This window comes from Ixodes scapularis, unplaced genomic scaffold (genome assembly GCF_016920785.2).
Source record: "Ixodes scapularis isolate PalLabHiFi unplaced genomic scaffold, ASM1692078v2 PGA_scaffold10__122_contigs__length_95168666, whole genome shotgun sequence".
In the NCBI taxonomy this organism is placed as follows: domain Eukaryota; kingdom Metazoa; phylum Arthropoda; class Arachnida; order Ixodida; family Ixodidae; genus Ixodes; species Ixodes scapularis.
The window spans coordinates 78,762,985-78,779,439 of record NW_024609836.1 but is presented as its reverse complement, the minus strand read 5'-3'; the positions used below and the strand labels follow the sequence as shown (position 1 = coordinate 78,779,439).

The window sequence follows — 16,455 nt, the reverse complement described above, 5'->3', positions numbered from 1 at the left end:
AAAAACAAAGTTTCAAGCGTTTTCTTCGACATAAAAATAGGCTACAAATTGCGGAACACCCAATTTCCGCCCAATAGGTGCGCTACTGGTCCAGACCAGATGGCGTTTCAGAACTGAACGTTATATCTTATTAAAATGTTATGGGTGATCTTTTTTTTTTACTTTCCATGGAAACCTGGGGCCCATTCCCGGTAGTCGATGCCTCCAAACCTATGTTTTTATGGACACCGGCGGTCACCGTTTTCCTATTGGAAATTTATGAAAATTGCTAATAACGTTTGAATAATATGACGGTTAGTTTTTGAACTCTGTCGTTTGGCTGCAGGACCACTAGCGCTACATTTGATCGGGCGCTGAGCCTTCGGCAATGCTTAGTTTATGTTTGCACTTTTTTTTTCGGTGGGGCGCCTTGCTTTCGAGGTAAATTCATGGAGCGTGTACTTATGCTCCATCTATAGTGTACTTTCCACAAAAAAGTGCAACTCCCGACATTAGTACATTTCACAAATAGTCTCGCTGGTAAATGTGTCACAAAAGAATGCTCGGAGAAGGTGTTTGTCAAGACGTGCCTGGAAAGCGTCTCCGAAAGGTGTTTTGGACCTTATAGTGTCCTATTCTGCCCGCGCATCGAACACGGTCTCGGAGTGGCAACAAATGACGTAGTCAAAGCCGGAGTGTCGTGGTGTCGAATGTCGCGATCCTGGCGGTTGCTCGTAAAATTCCCGGCAAAATTGTGCATTCCCGCGTTAATCCATGGAAGCGTCACAGCAATATCTGCGACAGGTCACGACGAAGACGCTGGACATCGGCGTCGCGCTCCCGCATTGTGGGATGCGTGAACTAAAGCGTTCGGAGCAAAAGTGACATCTGACCATTTTGTTCCGAACGCTTTTGTTTGTTTGTTTGTTTGTTGGTTGGTTTGCTGTTGTTTTCCGGAGCAAGGGAAAGCGCGTTCCCCGGAACGAGCTCTTATAACTGAAAGTGCTACAACGGCATATTGTTATCGCCTATTGTTTGTATCCCGAGAGCGCGTGGAGTGGATATCGAGTACGACAAAAACCCGAGTGGGTTACTAACGCTGGGGTGTAGCTCAGTGCTATCGTATACGCTTCGCATGAGAAGGACCTGCAGGATCGATTCCCGTGGGCGACGGCGGCGGCGGGCGACCTTTTTTAAGAATTTGCAACATCGCCAACTACATTATCAACAACAACGTCATTAACAACCGACATCAACTCCAGTCAAAGTCAAATTGGACGTTTGAGTGATTTATACAGCGTAAGGTTGGTCTGCCAGTAGGGGCGACACTGGTTTACACTGTAGATGAGCAATTTAGCCAGTGCAGTACAACCGCTAGCCTGGGGTCTTTAACGTGCTCACGCAGTAGTGATACACGACCGCACGCCGGTACGATGCTCATCCAGATCGAAACGGGCAAGGGTGGGGCTCGAACCCAGGATCCCTGGGTTCTGCAGCGCGAGCTTTCGCTCCACGCGCGTCGAGCTGGGTGTGCGCTTTAGCCCACTCGGCCACCGATCCCCCATCAACTCCAGTGGTGAGTGTAATGTAGTGACAAGTTTCACTGTTTTAGCTATGTTTAGCGGACTTTGTGTTTTGGTTGTCAACCTTGTTATCTGTTTGTTACCGGATCAGCAAAGTAAAACCTACCAGTCGTAACCAAGACCGCGATGTGTTCGGCTCAAGTCATTACAATTGGCGACGAGAAACTAAGCCCAAACGGCGGCGTCCGTTAGAGAACAAAGAAAAACCCACGGCGCCAGAAGCGGCCACAACGACGGCACAGCGGCGGCAGTATGACAACCAACGGCATCGGAGAATACCAGCTCGGAACAGGGAGCGCATGGGAAGAGTATGTCGAAAGGTTGGAGATGTACTGCGTGTGTCACAAGCTGGCTAGCGAAGAACAAAAGCGCGCGGTTTTACTCAGTTGCTGCGGCGCCGAAACGTACTCGCTCATAGTTACGCTGGTAAAGCCTAGTCGTCCGACGACAGCGAACAATGCAGACATTGTGGCAGCAGTGAAGTCGCACATGCACCCGCGGCCTTCCGAGCTCTACGCAAGATTCAAGTTTTACAAACGGAATCATGCGGCGGGGGAAAGCATCGCTGACTACGTGACAGCTCTCCACACGCTAGCGGGCGACTGTGAGTTCGGGGACAAACAGTTGCCGCTCGATGTCACGCTCCGTGATCGCTTTGTGTATGGAATTTATCAGCGAGGTGATACAACAGAGGCTGCTCGCCGAACACAAGTTGACGTTCGACGCGGCGTATGACTTGGCGCTCACGGCGGAAGCCGCAGCCAGGCAGCTGAAGGACATCAACGAGGATCGAAGGACGGTCGTGGAAGGGGACGCCAGCGTGCATGCAACCGCAGAGAAGAGCTCGCCTCACTGAAAGAAAGAGAGTTGCTACCGTTGTAATGGTAAGCATCTTCCAACTTCATGCAAGTTCAAGACTTCGACATGTTATAAGTGTCAGAAGCTAGGGCACATCGCGGCAGCGTGTCGTTCGAAAAAACAGGCGGTGAAGCCAGCGACGGGAAGCAAGCGTGGAAACGCAAAACAGGTGCACGAAGTGGATGAGTTATTCTCCATCTGCGAGCTAACCGAGGCACCAAAGAAGTACATGGTCGAGGTTTCCATTGCAAATGAGCAAGTCACTATGGAAGTGGACTCTGGTGCATCCTGTTCGATAGTCAGCGAAGACACGTTCAGGAAAATTGAAGCAAGCTCAAGAAAAAGATTCCTATCGTGGAATCGAGCACCAAGCTGGTCAGATGGTCCAGTGAAACGCTGCCGACCCTCGGTAAAGCGATGGTGGACGTCGTGTTCAGAGATCACGTTGCAACATTACCGTTGCTAGTGGTCGGAAGGCAAGGCAACAGTTTCTTGGGCAGGAACTGGTTTCCAGCGTTGGGGATTGGAGTGCAAGGCATCCAACAGCTGAGTAGCTCCGAAGAGGACCTAACGGAAGCTTTTCAGGAGATTTTCGGCAGCGACTTGCCAGGATTCACAGGAGCACCCCTTCACATTGAACTGAAAGACACCGCTGAGCCGAAGTTCCTCAAGTGTCGTCCAGTGCCATTTGCTCTTCGTGAAGACGTCAACAACGAGCTGGACCGCCTCCAGAAGCAAGGCATCTTGGAGCCTACCCAGTATGCCAGCTGGGCGACGCCACTGGTAGTGGTAAGAAAAAAAGACGGGTCCCTGAGACTGTGTGGGGATTATCGAAGTACGGTGAACAAGGCAGTGAAAAGCAATGTTTACCCTCTACCGACCACCACCGAAGTGTTTGCAGCAATAGGCACCAGCTGCATCTTCACAAAACTCGACCTCACGCAGGCCTACCAGCAGCTGACGCTGGACGATGAGTCTGCAGAGCTCCTCACAATCAACACCTTGAAAGGACTTTACAGAGTCCGACGACTGCCTTTCGGTGTTTCGGCAGCGCCGGGACTGTTTCAGCGTGTCGTCGACAGTCTGATCTCTGGAATCCCTGGTGTTGTGGCGTACCTGGATGATATCATCATCTCGGGAAAAACAAAACAAGGGCACAACGAGCGTGTGGAGGCTGTGTTGCGACGGTTACAAGACGCCAGACTGAGGGTCAACAAGGACAAGTGCCAGTTTGGCAAGATAAGCAGAGAGTACCTTGGACACAAGATCGATGCTTCGGGGATTCACCCAAGTGCCAGCAAGGTTGCAGCAATCCACAGCGCTCCAGCTCCAACTAACAAAAAAGAACTACAAGCCTTCTTGGGCATGGTGAACTTCTACAGTCGATTCCTGGAAGGGAAGGCAGAGGTTGCAGAGATTTTGCATCGCCTGCTAGACGACGGGCGTAAGTGGACCTGGACAAGGGAACACCAGAACGCTTTTGAAAGCCTCAAGAAACTGCTGACTTCCGAGTCACTTCTGGTGAAGTACGACACCAGTCGTCCTCTGGTGCTATGCTGTGACGCCTCACCAGTGGGGGTTGGAGCAGTGTTGGCACACCAAGACAACGACGGGAATGAGCTTCCTATCGCATATGCCTCACGTACTCTTGGCAAGAGCGAGCGGAATTATGCACAAATCGACCGAGAAGGTCTTGCCGTTGTCTACGGGGTTAGACACTTTCACCAGTATCTGGCAGGAAGAAGTTTTACGATCATAACAGATCATAAGCCGCTACTGGGATTGTTTGGCACAGACAAGCGCATGCCTGAGGTCCTGTCACCTCGAATGCTACGGTGGACACTCCTGTTGAGTGCGTACAATTACCAGATCAAGTACCGGAAGGGTCAAGACAACTCTAACGCGGATGGTCTAAGCCGGCTGCCACTGCCTGGAGATGTTGACGAACCAGCACCACCCGGTGACATCCTGTTGCTTGAAGCCATCCAGTACCCTCCACTTCTGGCTACTGACATTGCGGGCTTGACTGGAAAGGACACCGTGCTCTCAAGGGTGAAGCAGTGGGTGCTCAGCGGATGGCCCGATGACAGTTCTGGTGGAGACTTCGCACCATTCGAAGTGAGGCAAACAGAATTGTCAGTGCATCGAGACTGTTTGTTATGGGGTAACCGTGTCGTGATCCCCAAGGCGGCAAGGAGCCAAGTCCTACAGCTCTTGCACGCAAATCATCCTGGAATGACGGCGATGAAGGCAATGGCTCGTAGCCTAATCTGGTGGCCGAAACTCGATGAAGAGATAGAGGAGTTTGTGCGCTACTGCGACAAGTGCCAAGCCAACCGTCAGAGCGACCCCAAGGCACCAGTACACTTCTGGATTAAACCAGAGCAGCCCTGGAGCAGGTTGCACGTCGACTTCGCAGGTCCAGTTAAGGGCGAGGTCTTCTTGGTGATCGTCGATGCTTATTCCAACTGGGTGGAAGTAGATATCATGCCATCGATGACCTCTACTGCCGTAATCAGGAGCCTGCGCAAGTGTTTTGCAACACATGGGTTGCCGGACGTCATTGTGTCCGATAATGGAACTGCATTCACCAGCCGAGAGATGCAAGACTTCCTCAAGCTCAATGCTGTCCGCTTTGTGTACACAGCTCCATACCACCCTGCAAGCAATGGCAGGGCAGAGCGGATGGTGAGGGAGGTGAAGGCGACACTCAAGAAGCAGTCGGAGGGAGATACCCAGTGCAGAATCTCGCGATTTCTGTTCAAACAGCACACCACCCCCCACTCAGTGACCGGCAAGACACCAGCTGAGATCATGATGGGACGGAAGTTGCGTTCGCCCCTGGACAGGCTTCATCCGGATCGGATTAGAGAACCGGAGAGACCAGACCTAAAGGTGAAGAAGTTCCAACTAGGAGATGCGGTCTACATGAGAAGTTTCATCCCTGGCCCGCGATGGAAAGCAGCAAAGGTGGTTGCCATAATGGGCCCAGTCTCGTACAAAGTGCAGCAGGAGAACGGCGAGACTCATCGACGCCACCGTGACCAGCTGCGCAAGGCTTGGCTGGACGTGAGCATCAACCCAACGAGCCGGGACAAGGCTGTTCAACTGCCACCCATCACCTGTCGTCAAGAGCCAATGGAACAAGTGCCTTCACCAAATGCAGAGGTCCATGACCAGCCGACAAGTCCTCCTCCTCGAAGATCAAGACTGCGTCGACCAGTCTCCAGATTGGGACCTTATGTGTATTAACTAACGAAACTGTGCACCTTACTAAGAGGGGAGGGATGTAATGTAGTGACAAGTTTCACTGTTTTAGCTATGTTTAGCGGACTTTGTGTTTTGGTTGTCAACCTTGTTATCTGTTTGTTACCGGATCAGCAAAGTAAAACCTATTAGTCGTAACCAAGACCGCGATGTGTTCGGCTCAAGTCATTACAGTGAGGCGAGCCCGTCACAGCTAACGCTGTAAAAGTACGAGTCAACTCGCGTGTCGTAGTCGTCGCGGCGTCCCACCTCCCGCCTGCCGAAGCGTCATTGCACCGTTGAGCTGGAGATCGACCTGAGCTAGTGCCCGCCAGGTACACCACCGCCGTTGTGTCACCGCCAGGATCGCGGTTGGCGGCTGCGTGACACTTCTTTGACGTCATAAAACAAAAATCGAATGACGACTTTTTTTTTGACGCTTTAAATCATAGTTTTCTGTGGACTGACAATGCCTGGTAGATCGCTACGAGAAGCGGCCGCCAAAACGGAAAAGGTGGAGCGGCAGACAACAGATGAGAGGAGAGCCACGTGACTGGCGCCCCACTGCGGCGAAACGCCGAAACACACTCCCCAGCGAACAAGTGTGTTTTCGGTCCTCGCCGCTGCAAAAGCTGTGCGCTGACGTTTAGGTTCACCGAGAAATGGCTCTTTGATGCTCTGTGCTACCAGATCGTCGCGCTCCAAATCTACGACCGGGCACTCATGGCTCCGTCGTCGAACTGCCAGGCTTTGTGAGTATAGAGGAGGCTTTGGCTAAATACACCAGTCGGAAACGCGTTCCAGGCACCATACCAGTACTGCACGCAATCTCTGAGCTGAAGTAAATGTCTACACCAGCCGCCATTGTTACTGACAGTTTAAATGGGCGGTTCAACCATTTGTGTACTTCCCGCGGATACCGCTTAAAAACAAATCCCTGACGCTTGTGACCGATGACATACGAATTATTTTTTCCCCTACGCCCCCAATACGAGTCACAGAAAAAAATTAAAGAAAAATGAGCAGCATCCAACCCCTCCACTCGCAGCCAGAACAAGCGGCCACGTGGTCTGGAGCCGATAATAGGCCGCTAATGTTGATCATAGCCACGTGCTGGGGTTGGCAAATCACAGAACACGCTCTGAGTTCCAGACACTGTTATGGTTCGGCTATAGACTCTTTCCGGAATTCAAACTGGCAACTTTGATCACTATCATCATCTGAAAAATGGCATATTTGCTATACTAATGGCGGCCTTCTGTTTACTGATGAAAGAAGAAGTTGAAGATGCTCCTAAGCAGATGATTCGATGCCTTTACATTCTAGATATTAGCGCGACGTGAAGCAGGAATAGGGCGCAAGAGCTGCGTAAGCGTACATTTCTAACTCGGGCCCAGACAATCTGTTAGTAGCACACACTCGGTTTCAAAGCCCCTTGATGTATAGAATTTTATCAAGGCGTATATGTGGGCTCGCGCTTCGCTCTGACTAGTTGCATCTTTTTCGCCATGGACAGTGAGAGACTTAAAAAGAACTGGACAGTGACGCGCGCATTCTGATTTACCGTTGACTTGCGAAAGTGACGGTGCCCCATACATCACTGCAGACCACAGGTTTATTGCCGCCATTAGTACGGTAAGAGTTAAACTGCCATTTGAGTCACCAGATGGCACTGAACTCCGGAAAGGGTCTATTGTCGTCATTGCCGCGACTGGACACGGGCCACCACTAAAGCCCCAGATAAAGGGGCTTTAGCCACCACCCAAATGCTTCTCGAGCTCTCGATTACCACGAGCCCAAATCAAGTACCTACGCAATGCTCGTGTCCAAGTTTTGAGCCGCATTCAAATATCGTCACTGGGCGGCACTGCGACCGCCCAGCTGCGTCATCAAGTTTTGCGAAGGAGAGATTGAATGTAATGCTCGCCTTTGTCCGTAAAATTAAACCGCAATAAAGGAGTTTCTTGGTCAGTGGGTTGCGTGCGAGTGTACTTGGGTGCCATTAGTGTCAGTAAGCTCGTGTAAAGCAAAAAAATTTCATGATATATCGTTGCACCACGGCTTTAAGAAGCACCGGGCGTGGCTTACATACGTTCTCGCTGGTTTCTTAGTCATTGGTTCGCCGGCGTTTTATACGTTAATGCTGCTTTCTCATTGGCTGCTCAGAGGTAATAAGATGCTCAGACTCCCTCCCCCGTGCGTTTCTCATATGCGGTGCGTGATCACAACAACAAAATGTCGAGGGAAGTGATGACGGCAATACACAATGTGTCCCCCAAAACAATTTACGGGGTATTGTTTACCACAAATATAAAGAACTCACCTCTCTGGACGCTCATCTTCTGCCCAAATGTAGTGCTATTGGTGGTCCGAAAAAGTTTCGGAATTGACCGTTATCTGGGTCTAAAGTTATAAATTATTTTGTTAAATTTTGTAATAGGAAAATGGCGACCGATGGAGCTCTCGAATACTTGGAGCCGAATGCCGCCAGCTATCGAAAACTTCCGAAAAGGGAACGTAATTTCCCACTGAAACTTTTAAAAAAGCACTTATAACTCTCGACTGAGATGACAATTAGTTTTGAAATTTTCGCATCCGGTTCGGATCTTTAGGTATTGATTTGGGCAGGGAATGAGGGTTCGGCGATGTAAAGTTTATTTTTGCGCTAAAAAAAAAAAAAAAAATCTGTAAATTTGTTTGGTTTCTGTAAATTTGTTTGTCTGTGTATAAGGTCAAAGCGAATCGGTGTTTACAACTTTACTCTTGCGTGAGCATAGACTTTACTAGAACAAATTTTGTAGTGAAGATTTGTATTAAATAGTTTGTCAGCGAAAACACAACATCTACGGCGTGACTAGTTGACCAGATCCTGTATACGCCGCCCGTATGGTAAATAATTTATATACCTCCAATTATACACTGGAGTGATCCTGGGGCTACGCAGTTTTGATAAAATATTGTATACAAGAAACGAACAAGTACTGCGACAGATTGTGTTAAAATGTACGTATCGTTTACTCGGAAAGTATCTTGGATTTATAATATTTCACTCGAACAACGTTGCATTCGATGTAAATGAATTTTTCTCGAACTGTAGAGACTCTCAGGTATTTCGTATTTGAGTGCATTTGTTTTTAGACGAATGGTTGTCCACATTGGAACCAAGCACTTTAAAACGAGCGGGAAATATCGATGCCTGCGCGTTCACCCAATGTGATTATACACACCTCTTTAAAAGGAACGTGTTGGCATGAAAGGGTTCGTATAGTTATTGACATCTTTATGATCTCCTCTTTTAGGGGAACACCAGGGATACGTTCTTTTCTTTAGATGTCACACTTCCACATTGTAAATATTATTGATAACAAACTAATTTCTTCCTTACCAAATATTAGCCTATAAAGAAATAAGTGGAGCTCACTTACTCTGGTAGAGATCTTCGTGGCATAAAGAGTTTCTTGTTGTACGAAGCCCGTCTTTAAGCAGTTGGAGCTGGCGTCTTTCTTCGTCTTGGCAGCCGTCCATCTTTAGATCATTTACGCAAGTAGATATTGCGTCCGCATTCCTGGGAACAAGATTTTGAGAAGAGTTACTGAGAGCGATGGAACAGTTGTTAGCCCATCTGAATCTTCGGGCCTGATGACCGAAACAGGAATAAGGATTATAAAAAAAAAAAAAACGCTTGGAGCGTCAGCTTTTTGTTGGAACCCTCCATGGGCCTTTCTTGCTCTTATTGATGTGAACGCAAGTGGTTGCAATATAATGTGACACTAGTTTTGCCACTAAACTTTAAGTACTCATGTCTCAGGAGACTTGGTGTCACACGACGTTAGGTCTTGTGACATCAGTTTCCACGCTAAACAAGAAAATTACGTTAAAGCTTCAGCGTCGTGTCACGTGGCGTCACCTGACGTCAGTTTCACTGCTAAATTTAGCATAGAAATTCACATCACGTGACCCGAGGTGTCGCGACGTAGTCACGTAACCTTACGTCACAGGACGTAAGGTTACGTGACGTGATGCAACTTCATCATTTCGTGTGACGTCGTGCGCTACGCAAGGTTACAATGTCACGTGATTACCCAAATGCAAGACCTGAGAAATTACGATTAAATTTAGAAGAAAAAATGAAAAACGTTTACAATTGTCTGTAATGCCAAATTAGAGCGCAGCTCTTGAAGAGGAGGAGGGGACGGTGTTCTCCCTCCCCTCTCTACTCTCCCCTTCTCCTCTCCTGCTCCCTCCCCAGTTGGCGGAAAATTTGGAGCGAAAATTTCCCGCTAAATAGAGCGGAAAAAATTCACCACTAAATTTAACAAGGAAATCTTTCCGATAAATATAGCGGGAACATTTCTCCGCTTTATTTAGCGGGGAATTTTTTCTGCTAAACTTAACGGGGAGCTTGTTCCGCTAGTATCCTGGGGAAATTTTCCGCTGAACTTAGCGGGAAAAGTTTTCAGCTAAATTTAGCTAAAAAATGTATCCGCTAAATTTAGCGGGGAAATTTTTCCGCTATATTTAGCGGCGATACTTTCCGCTAAATTTAGGCGCCGTGTGACGTCCCTCGTGACCCTCGTGACGTTATACGTGACACCACGTGTGACGTCATTATGGGAAACGTCTCATAATGCAACTCGCAGTTACGCCGACGGCGACGCCGCTCCAGCCGGAAACGGGCGCCTAAGAGCTGCGCTTTAAAAGTTCCCCCACTAAATTACAATAGCTAGGGCTGCTCGATAAAAAAAGACCCCACCAACTGTACTTGCAGCTTCATTGTGTTTGACGTTATGTCTAAGCCAGGTGATTCTTTATTGAAAGTAATGCATCAGTGCATTACAATTACTTATTTGTCAAGCTGCGTAAGAAAAGTTCACTGTGTGCGTTCGAAACGAAGAATATTCTATGGTAGGAGAACCCCGTGTAGGATCATGTGCATGCACGGTACACTCAGAACACGTAATGAAGTTACTCGTGGCCGATTACATTATGGATGATTTTGTAATCACTAAATTACATTTATTAAGAAGTTACCACAAGAGTAATGTTACTACTTTTGGAAGTTCTACAATTGCTCGTAACTGTTATTATTTTCCTCCCCTTTCCTAGTGTCGCCCTCTGTTTGTACTAGTTTCCTTCCAGAAAATCTTAGACCCAAATGTCTTGCTGGAGGGTGGCTTACCAAAATCTGGGGTTAAAGAAGTGGACACTTAGGTTATAAATCGGTGATTATAATTCAGTGATAGACTGTACGAAAGTCCCGTCTTAATATGGTAGAAAACACTTTTTTCTTTTCTTTTTTTTTAAATCCGATGAAATAGGAAAAGGAACGGTTGCTTTTCAAGTAGTGACCAATTTCTTCTTTGTTCAAATAGTGAAGTAACTTAATTGAATACTTGTCAACTAGTGGTAATTGTAATTGTAGTCGTTTACCTTTTTTCTGTTAACTTGTACAACACTGGGTAGGAGTAAGGTACACTCACGTGCAGTCCTCTTTGAGAGATTCCACTGTGACGCCACTAATCTGGAACTTCACTTTTGGCGATTTTGCCCCATCAGCAGGGAAACAAGAAGTTAATAGAGCACTTCCACACGTCTGAACATCGCAGGCACCTTGAAATAAAGAAAAGATTAAATGCGATATTTTTACTTACAATTTACGTTCATGTGATAGAATAAAACAAATATTTAAAAATTATGATTATTTTAGACACCGCCTTGTATTTTAGTACGTGTTAATTCGTTTTTACCCCCTCGTGTTCAGCTGAGAACAAACACAAGCTGTGTTCGTGAATTTTTATCTACTAAATTGTTTTTCCGCTCGGAAACTATTTTTTTTTACTCTGTATAAATCTAGAGGTTTCTTCACATATTTGCGTTTAAGTGACATCGAGTGCGTAGCGTCCGCACGTAACCATATACGAAGCGAAACAATAAGCAAGAAGCCGGTACGCTGGCGTCATGTAGTCTGTAGCCTTTGAACACAGTCACGTAGGGGACGTGACGCTCGTGTCGAGCATTACGTCAGTACAACCTAGAGGACAACTCTTGGGCCTTTCCTGCCCAGCTTTTTCACAGGTGGATCCACGCAGTGCCATCTACCTTGAGTCAACATCGCCGCCAGCGGGTCTTGCGGCGCCTCGCAACAAGAGCGACGCACGCGGCATCGCCAAAACAGACGTTGTCTGCACCTTTGCAACGGCTGAAGTCAAACTAAGTGTTTGCTGTTTAAGGAGGCTCGGGGAGCCACTAACAATCATGTCACGCCCAGGCCTTGTCTTCTAGGTAGTGTCGATTACTTCCGCTGTAAGCGGCCGTTCTGTTTTATGTAGGATCACAGCAACGGCTATCGATCGGCACGAGGTCCAAACCTTGAGACCATAGAGTTATTATAATGTACGCTAGCGGTTCAACTGGCGCTAGTGTTTATGCGACGTCCGTGACGCAAATTGAAGCAGACAGCAACCAGTCTACTTCTGCGGTGCCCCTGTGCATTCCTATGGGAAAACGCGCCAGCATTTTGTCTCTTCGCCGGAAAATAACACGGAACACTTTGGTTATTTGGGTCATACCGAATAGCATGTACCTTGATTAACACTGTAAAAGTGTAATTGCTTTAGTTAGCGTATTTTTCTTCATCAGTGAACGATGTTTAACTTCGCTACATTTCAGTCCCAAACGTGTGTTCCGCAGCAGGTGTGTATAAACAAGCGAAGATTCAAAGTAAAATTACAATCAAAACGAATATAGAATGTGTACAAGGCTCGCCAGCATTCCGGTGACGCTTGTATATTGATAATATGACAGTCCAGTCACTATATGAAAATGATCCCGTCGTGCATGAGCGGATAAAACCTTCAAAACGTAGAGAATAAAGTCCGTGGGCTATGAAAGATGTCTTTTCGCACTGTTTTCTCTGCCGGGCAGCTTTTATTGGGCACTTGTTCTCAAAGATATCGAGCGCGCGGGTGATATTTCACGTAGAACCAGCAGCTTCGCTCAGGGCCTGCAGGAAAGCGGTATTTACTTATTTAAAATCGGAATAGATTGCGTGGTCTTCAATTTATTTTGATCGTAGATGCACTGCGAGTTACTGATCCAGTGTTATAGTTCTTGCCGCCGCTCTTGATTTTCCAGATGTCCTCCGTTCGTTTGGCATGTATATCCCCCATGCTGGAAATCGCCGACGCCGCGTTCGCGCTAACAATGTCCGACATTGCACATAAATACACGTACGAAGCCGTTTTAGCAGCGTTTTTAATGCGATGAATTCGAAAGAAAAACGCCATAACTGACTAATTCTTCCGTCGGCCTGACTGAGAAATGTTCCAAGCTACCTAGTACGTACGAATTATTTGGGGTATTGGCTCTTATGATCGAGCGCAGAGAGAAAATGCACTCACTTTTTCCCATAGAAATGCATTACCGGAAGTCAATTTTCGACTGGTTGCTGTCTGCTTCGATTTGCGTCAGTACACTAGCGCCATTTGAACCTCTAGCGTACATTATAATAACTCTATGCTTGAGACAATGCTGCTCCTGCCACGTAGCTCGCGCAACGAAAGCAGCCACCACAAGGTCGGACTCGCGGTTCCCGCTTTTGTGCACGGTTTTGCGGACCAAAGAAAGGCGAAAAACGGACAACAAAATGTTGTCCGTTTTTCGGGCAGATTTTTTTAAGTGGTTGCTTAATGGGCAACCGCTCAAGGACGCGTAACAAAGGTCACGAAACGCTGGTGGCTGAAGTGCTCGTGATTGAAGCGCTCCAGCCACCATGGTGGCTGGAGCGCTTGCGTCTCAAGCAACGGTGAATGAAACGTGTGTGGTTGAAGCGCCCTTCGCTCAAGTGCCGGTTGTGTAAGCTCCAGTCACGTAAGCTCGTAAGCGACCGGCACTTCAGCCGAGGCACTTCAGCCCTCGGCTGAAGTGCCGGTCGCGTAAGCTCCAGTCACGTAAGCTCGTAAGCGACCGGCACTTCAGCCGAGGCACTTCAGCCCTCGGCTGAAGTGCCGGTCGCGTAAGCTCCAGTCACGTAAGCTCGTAAGCGACCGGCACTTCAGCCGAGGCACTTCAGCCCTCGGCTGAAGTGCCGGTCGCGTAAGCTCCAGTCACGTAAGCTCGTAAGCGACCGGCACTTCAGCCGAGGCACTTCAGCCCTCGGCTGAAGTGCCGGTCGCGTAAGCTCCAGTCACGTAAGCTCGTAAGCGCCGGCCGCGTAAGCGCCGGTTGTGTGTGCTCCGTTCGCGTAAGCGCCGTTAGCGTAAGCTCGCAAGAGCTGGTAGCTGAAGCTGACATGACCTGACGACTTTGGCGTCATCCTCGACGTTTTCCTTGAGGCCATCCTAAAATTCGTTCTAGACGTCGTTCTTGACGTCGTCTAGGACGTCTTCCAGATGCCATTCTAGATGTCGTCCTAGGTGTCGCCATTCACGTCGTACTCTATTTGTTTAATTATTTTTGCTTTGCTCTCAGGGCCCTAAGACATTACAGAGGGGGAGAGCAAAGTTTGGATAAAACAATGTAGAGTTATTCACATTCATCTGAAAAATGATTGGTTAGAGCAGACCGAGAAAGTGCAGTGTCTGTGTTTGACGCAATTGGACCGGGAAGGTGGTTCCAGTCGAGGAATGTGAGAGGAAGGAAAGACGGTTGGAATGTAGATCTGATAGCGATAGGTACCTTAAAGGAGCTGTGCAATAATTGTAACGTTGAAAGAATTGGCATCTTCTACTTTTGACATTGTTTATCTTGCCACAAAGGACAGAAAATACACCTCCTTCATTCGAAGTGTTGTTGCACCGCCACGTAATCGCGAGGCAAAAATTGGAAGATTCCCCGACCTGCAGCCGCAAGCGGCGGCCATGAGAACCACGCGGCATGACGTCAATGGGGGTCTTGCAGAAAGATAGCATATTGTGCGAATGCCTGCTCGATAAAAGGTAACTTTTCTAGAAATCTTGTCGTTCCAACATAAATATAAATGCGCCAAAAACTTGGTATCATCGACAAAACTTTTATTATACGGAGTTTTAGTGGCGCCATCTATCCTAGGTCCACAAAACGGTCAGATCTATCTGCTACCGCGAACAGCCACCAGAGGTCGGAGGGGGACGGGGGCAGAGCCGGACGAAGATGCCCGGACCCGGATGAGACTTTCCTCCTTTCACCATATTGTTCGCGCTGCGCCAGCACGTGGTCAGAAGGTCGCGAGTGGACGAGTTCTCGCTGCTTACTGAGGGCTCTAGAGAGAGAGCTTCACCGGAACCCCGCGCGACCCCCATTGACGTCACAGCGCACGTGACATGTAAGATGGTGAAGGAATTGAGAGGTGCCGAAAACCTCAATCTTTGTTCATTTTTAAAATAAAAACTAGGACGTGCGGGCAAAAGCAGTTTTTTGCTCTTTACTTCAGAAAGGTCGAGACACCAACTCCCAAATTACGTATTTAAGCAAAGCACTGAAATTGCTGCACAGCTCTTTTGACTTTCTGCAGATGATCATGACTAACAAAAAGAGAAAGGGATGGGTGATTATTTTGTCGCGAAGCACAGGATTATAAAAATACATTATGTGTATTAAAGAGAGGCTTGAAAGCTCACGTCGCAGGAAGAGGGGCAGGACTGACAAAGTTAATTTCATAGAAGTGACGCTAGATGAAGAATGAGAATTAGAAAGAATAAAACTAGCGGATTTATTTTGAATGCCTTCCAACGGGGTGATGAGAGTGGCTTGTCCGGGGTCCCAGACAGAGACTGCATATTCTAACACCGGTCGAAATAGAGTTTTATTATAATCTAGCTTGAGAGAAAAAGGTGCTAATGAAAAGTTACGCCTGAGGCATCCTAACATACGGTTGGCATTAGAAGTGTACTGAACATGTGAACATGTGTTTTCCATGAGAGGTTAGAAGTTATTTGTACACCTAAATATTTGTAAGAAGTTACCGTATCCAGCTGAGCCTGGTTAAAAAAGGTCGTTTTTAGTTTCACGTGACTGTCAAGATACATGCATGGTCTTACGTTTGTTAGTATTAAGACTTACAGTCCATAGGTCACGCCACTGGTAGATAGCAATAATGTCAGACTGAAGCATGATTCTATCATGATCATTACGTATCTCACGATAAATCACACAGTCATCAGCAAATAAGCAAAGAAGTGAGGAAACATCAAGAGGTGGGTTGATAATATCAATTAAAAAAAAATCAAAGGTCCTAAAACAGATCCTTGGGGAATCCCAGAGGCTACAGACGAAATGGAAGAGTTACTATTACTGACTGTAAGTTTCAAATTGTGACCGCTATGACAGAAAGATTGAATCCATGCAAGAAAGTTAACATCCATGTCAAGCTTGGACAGTTTCAGAAGTTGTGTACAATACTTTATCGAACGCTTTGGAGAAATCTACAAAAATGCAGTCTGCCTGGAATCCTCGGTCTTGGATGCAGTGAAGCTCATTAATTAATATTATAAGCTGTGTCTCGCATGAAACTGTTTTTTTCGAAATCCATGTTGGGATGGGTAGAAGAAGTTGTTAAATTCTAAGAAATTGACAAGGCGGGAAAATGATACACGCTCAAGCAGTTTTCAAGGAACACTGGTTATAGAGATTGGGCGATAGTCTAGCAGGGAGTGTCTGTCACCAGTCTTGTAAATGGGAACCACCTTCCCCACCTTTTAATCTAAAGGAAGAACATTATCTGTAATTGACTGATGAAAAAGATTAGTAAAACGTTAGAATAGTAATGTTTTGTATTTTTCAAAAACTTCGAATTAACACCATCTACTCCCTC

General features: G+C 47.3%; 1 protein-coding gene across 1 annotated transcript in view; it reads right to left on the bottom strand.

The window, feature by feature from the left end:
* LOC120849256 overlaps positions 1-16,455 on the bottom strand; it is a 49,394-nt gene that overhangs the window by 21,484 nt on the left and 11,455 nt on the right. The window contains exons 2-3 of the mRNA XM_040221449.3: positions 11,147-11,276; positions 9,092-9,231 (exon numbers count right to left, since the gene is read on the bottom strand). Coding sequence (XP_040077383.2) covers positions 9,092-9,231; positions 11,147-11,276 — 270 coding nt within the window. The remainder of the gene's footprint in view (positions 1-9,091; positions 9,232-11,146; positions 11,277-16,455) is intronic.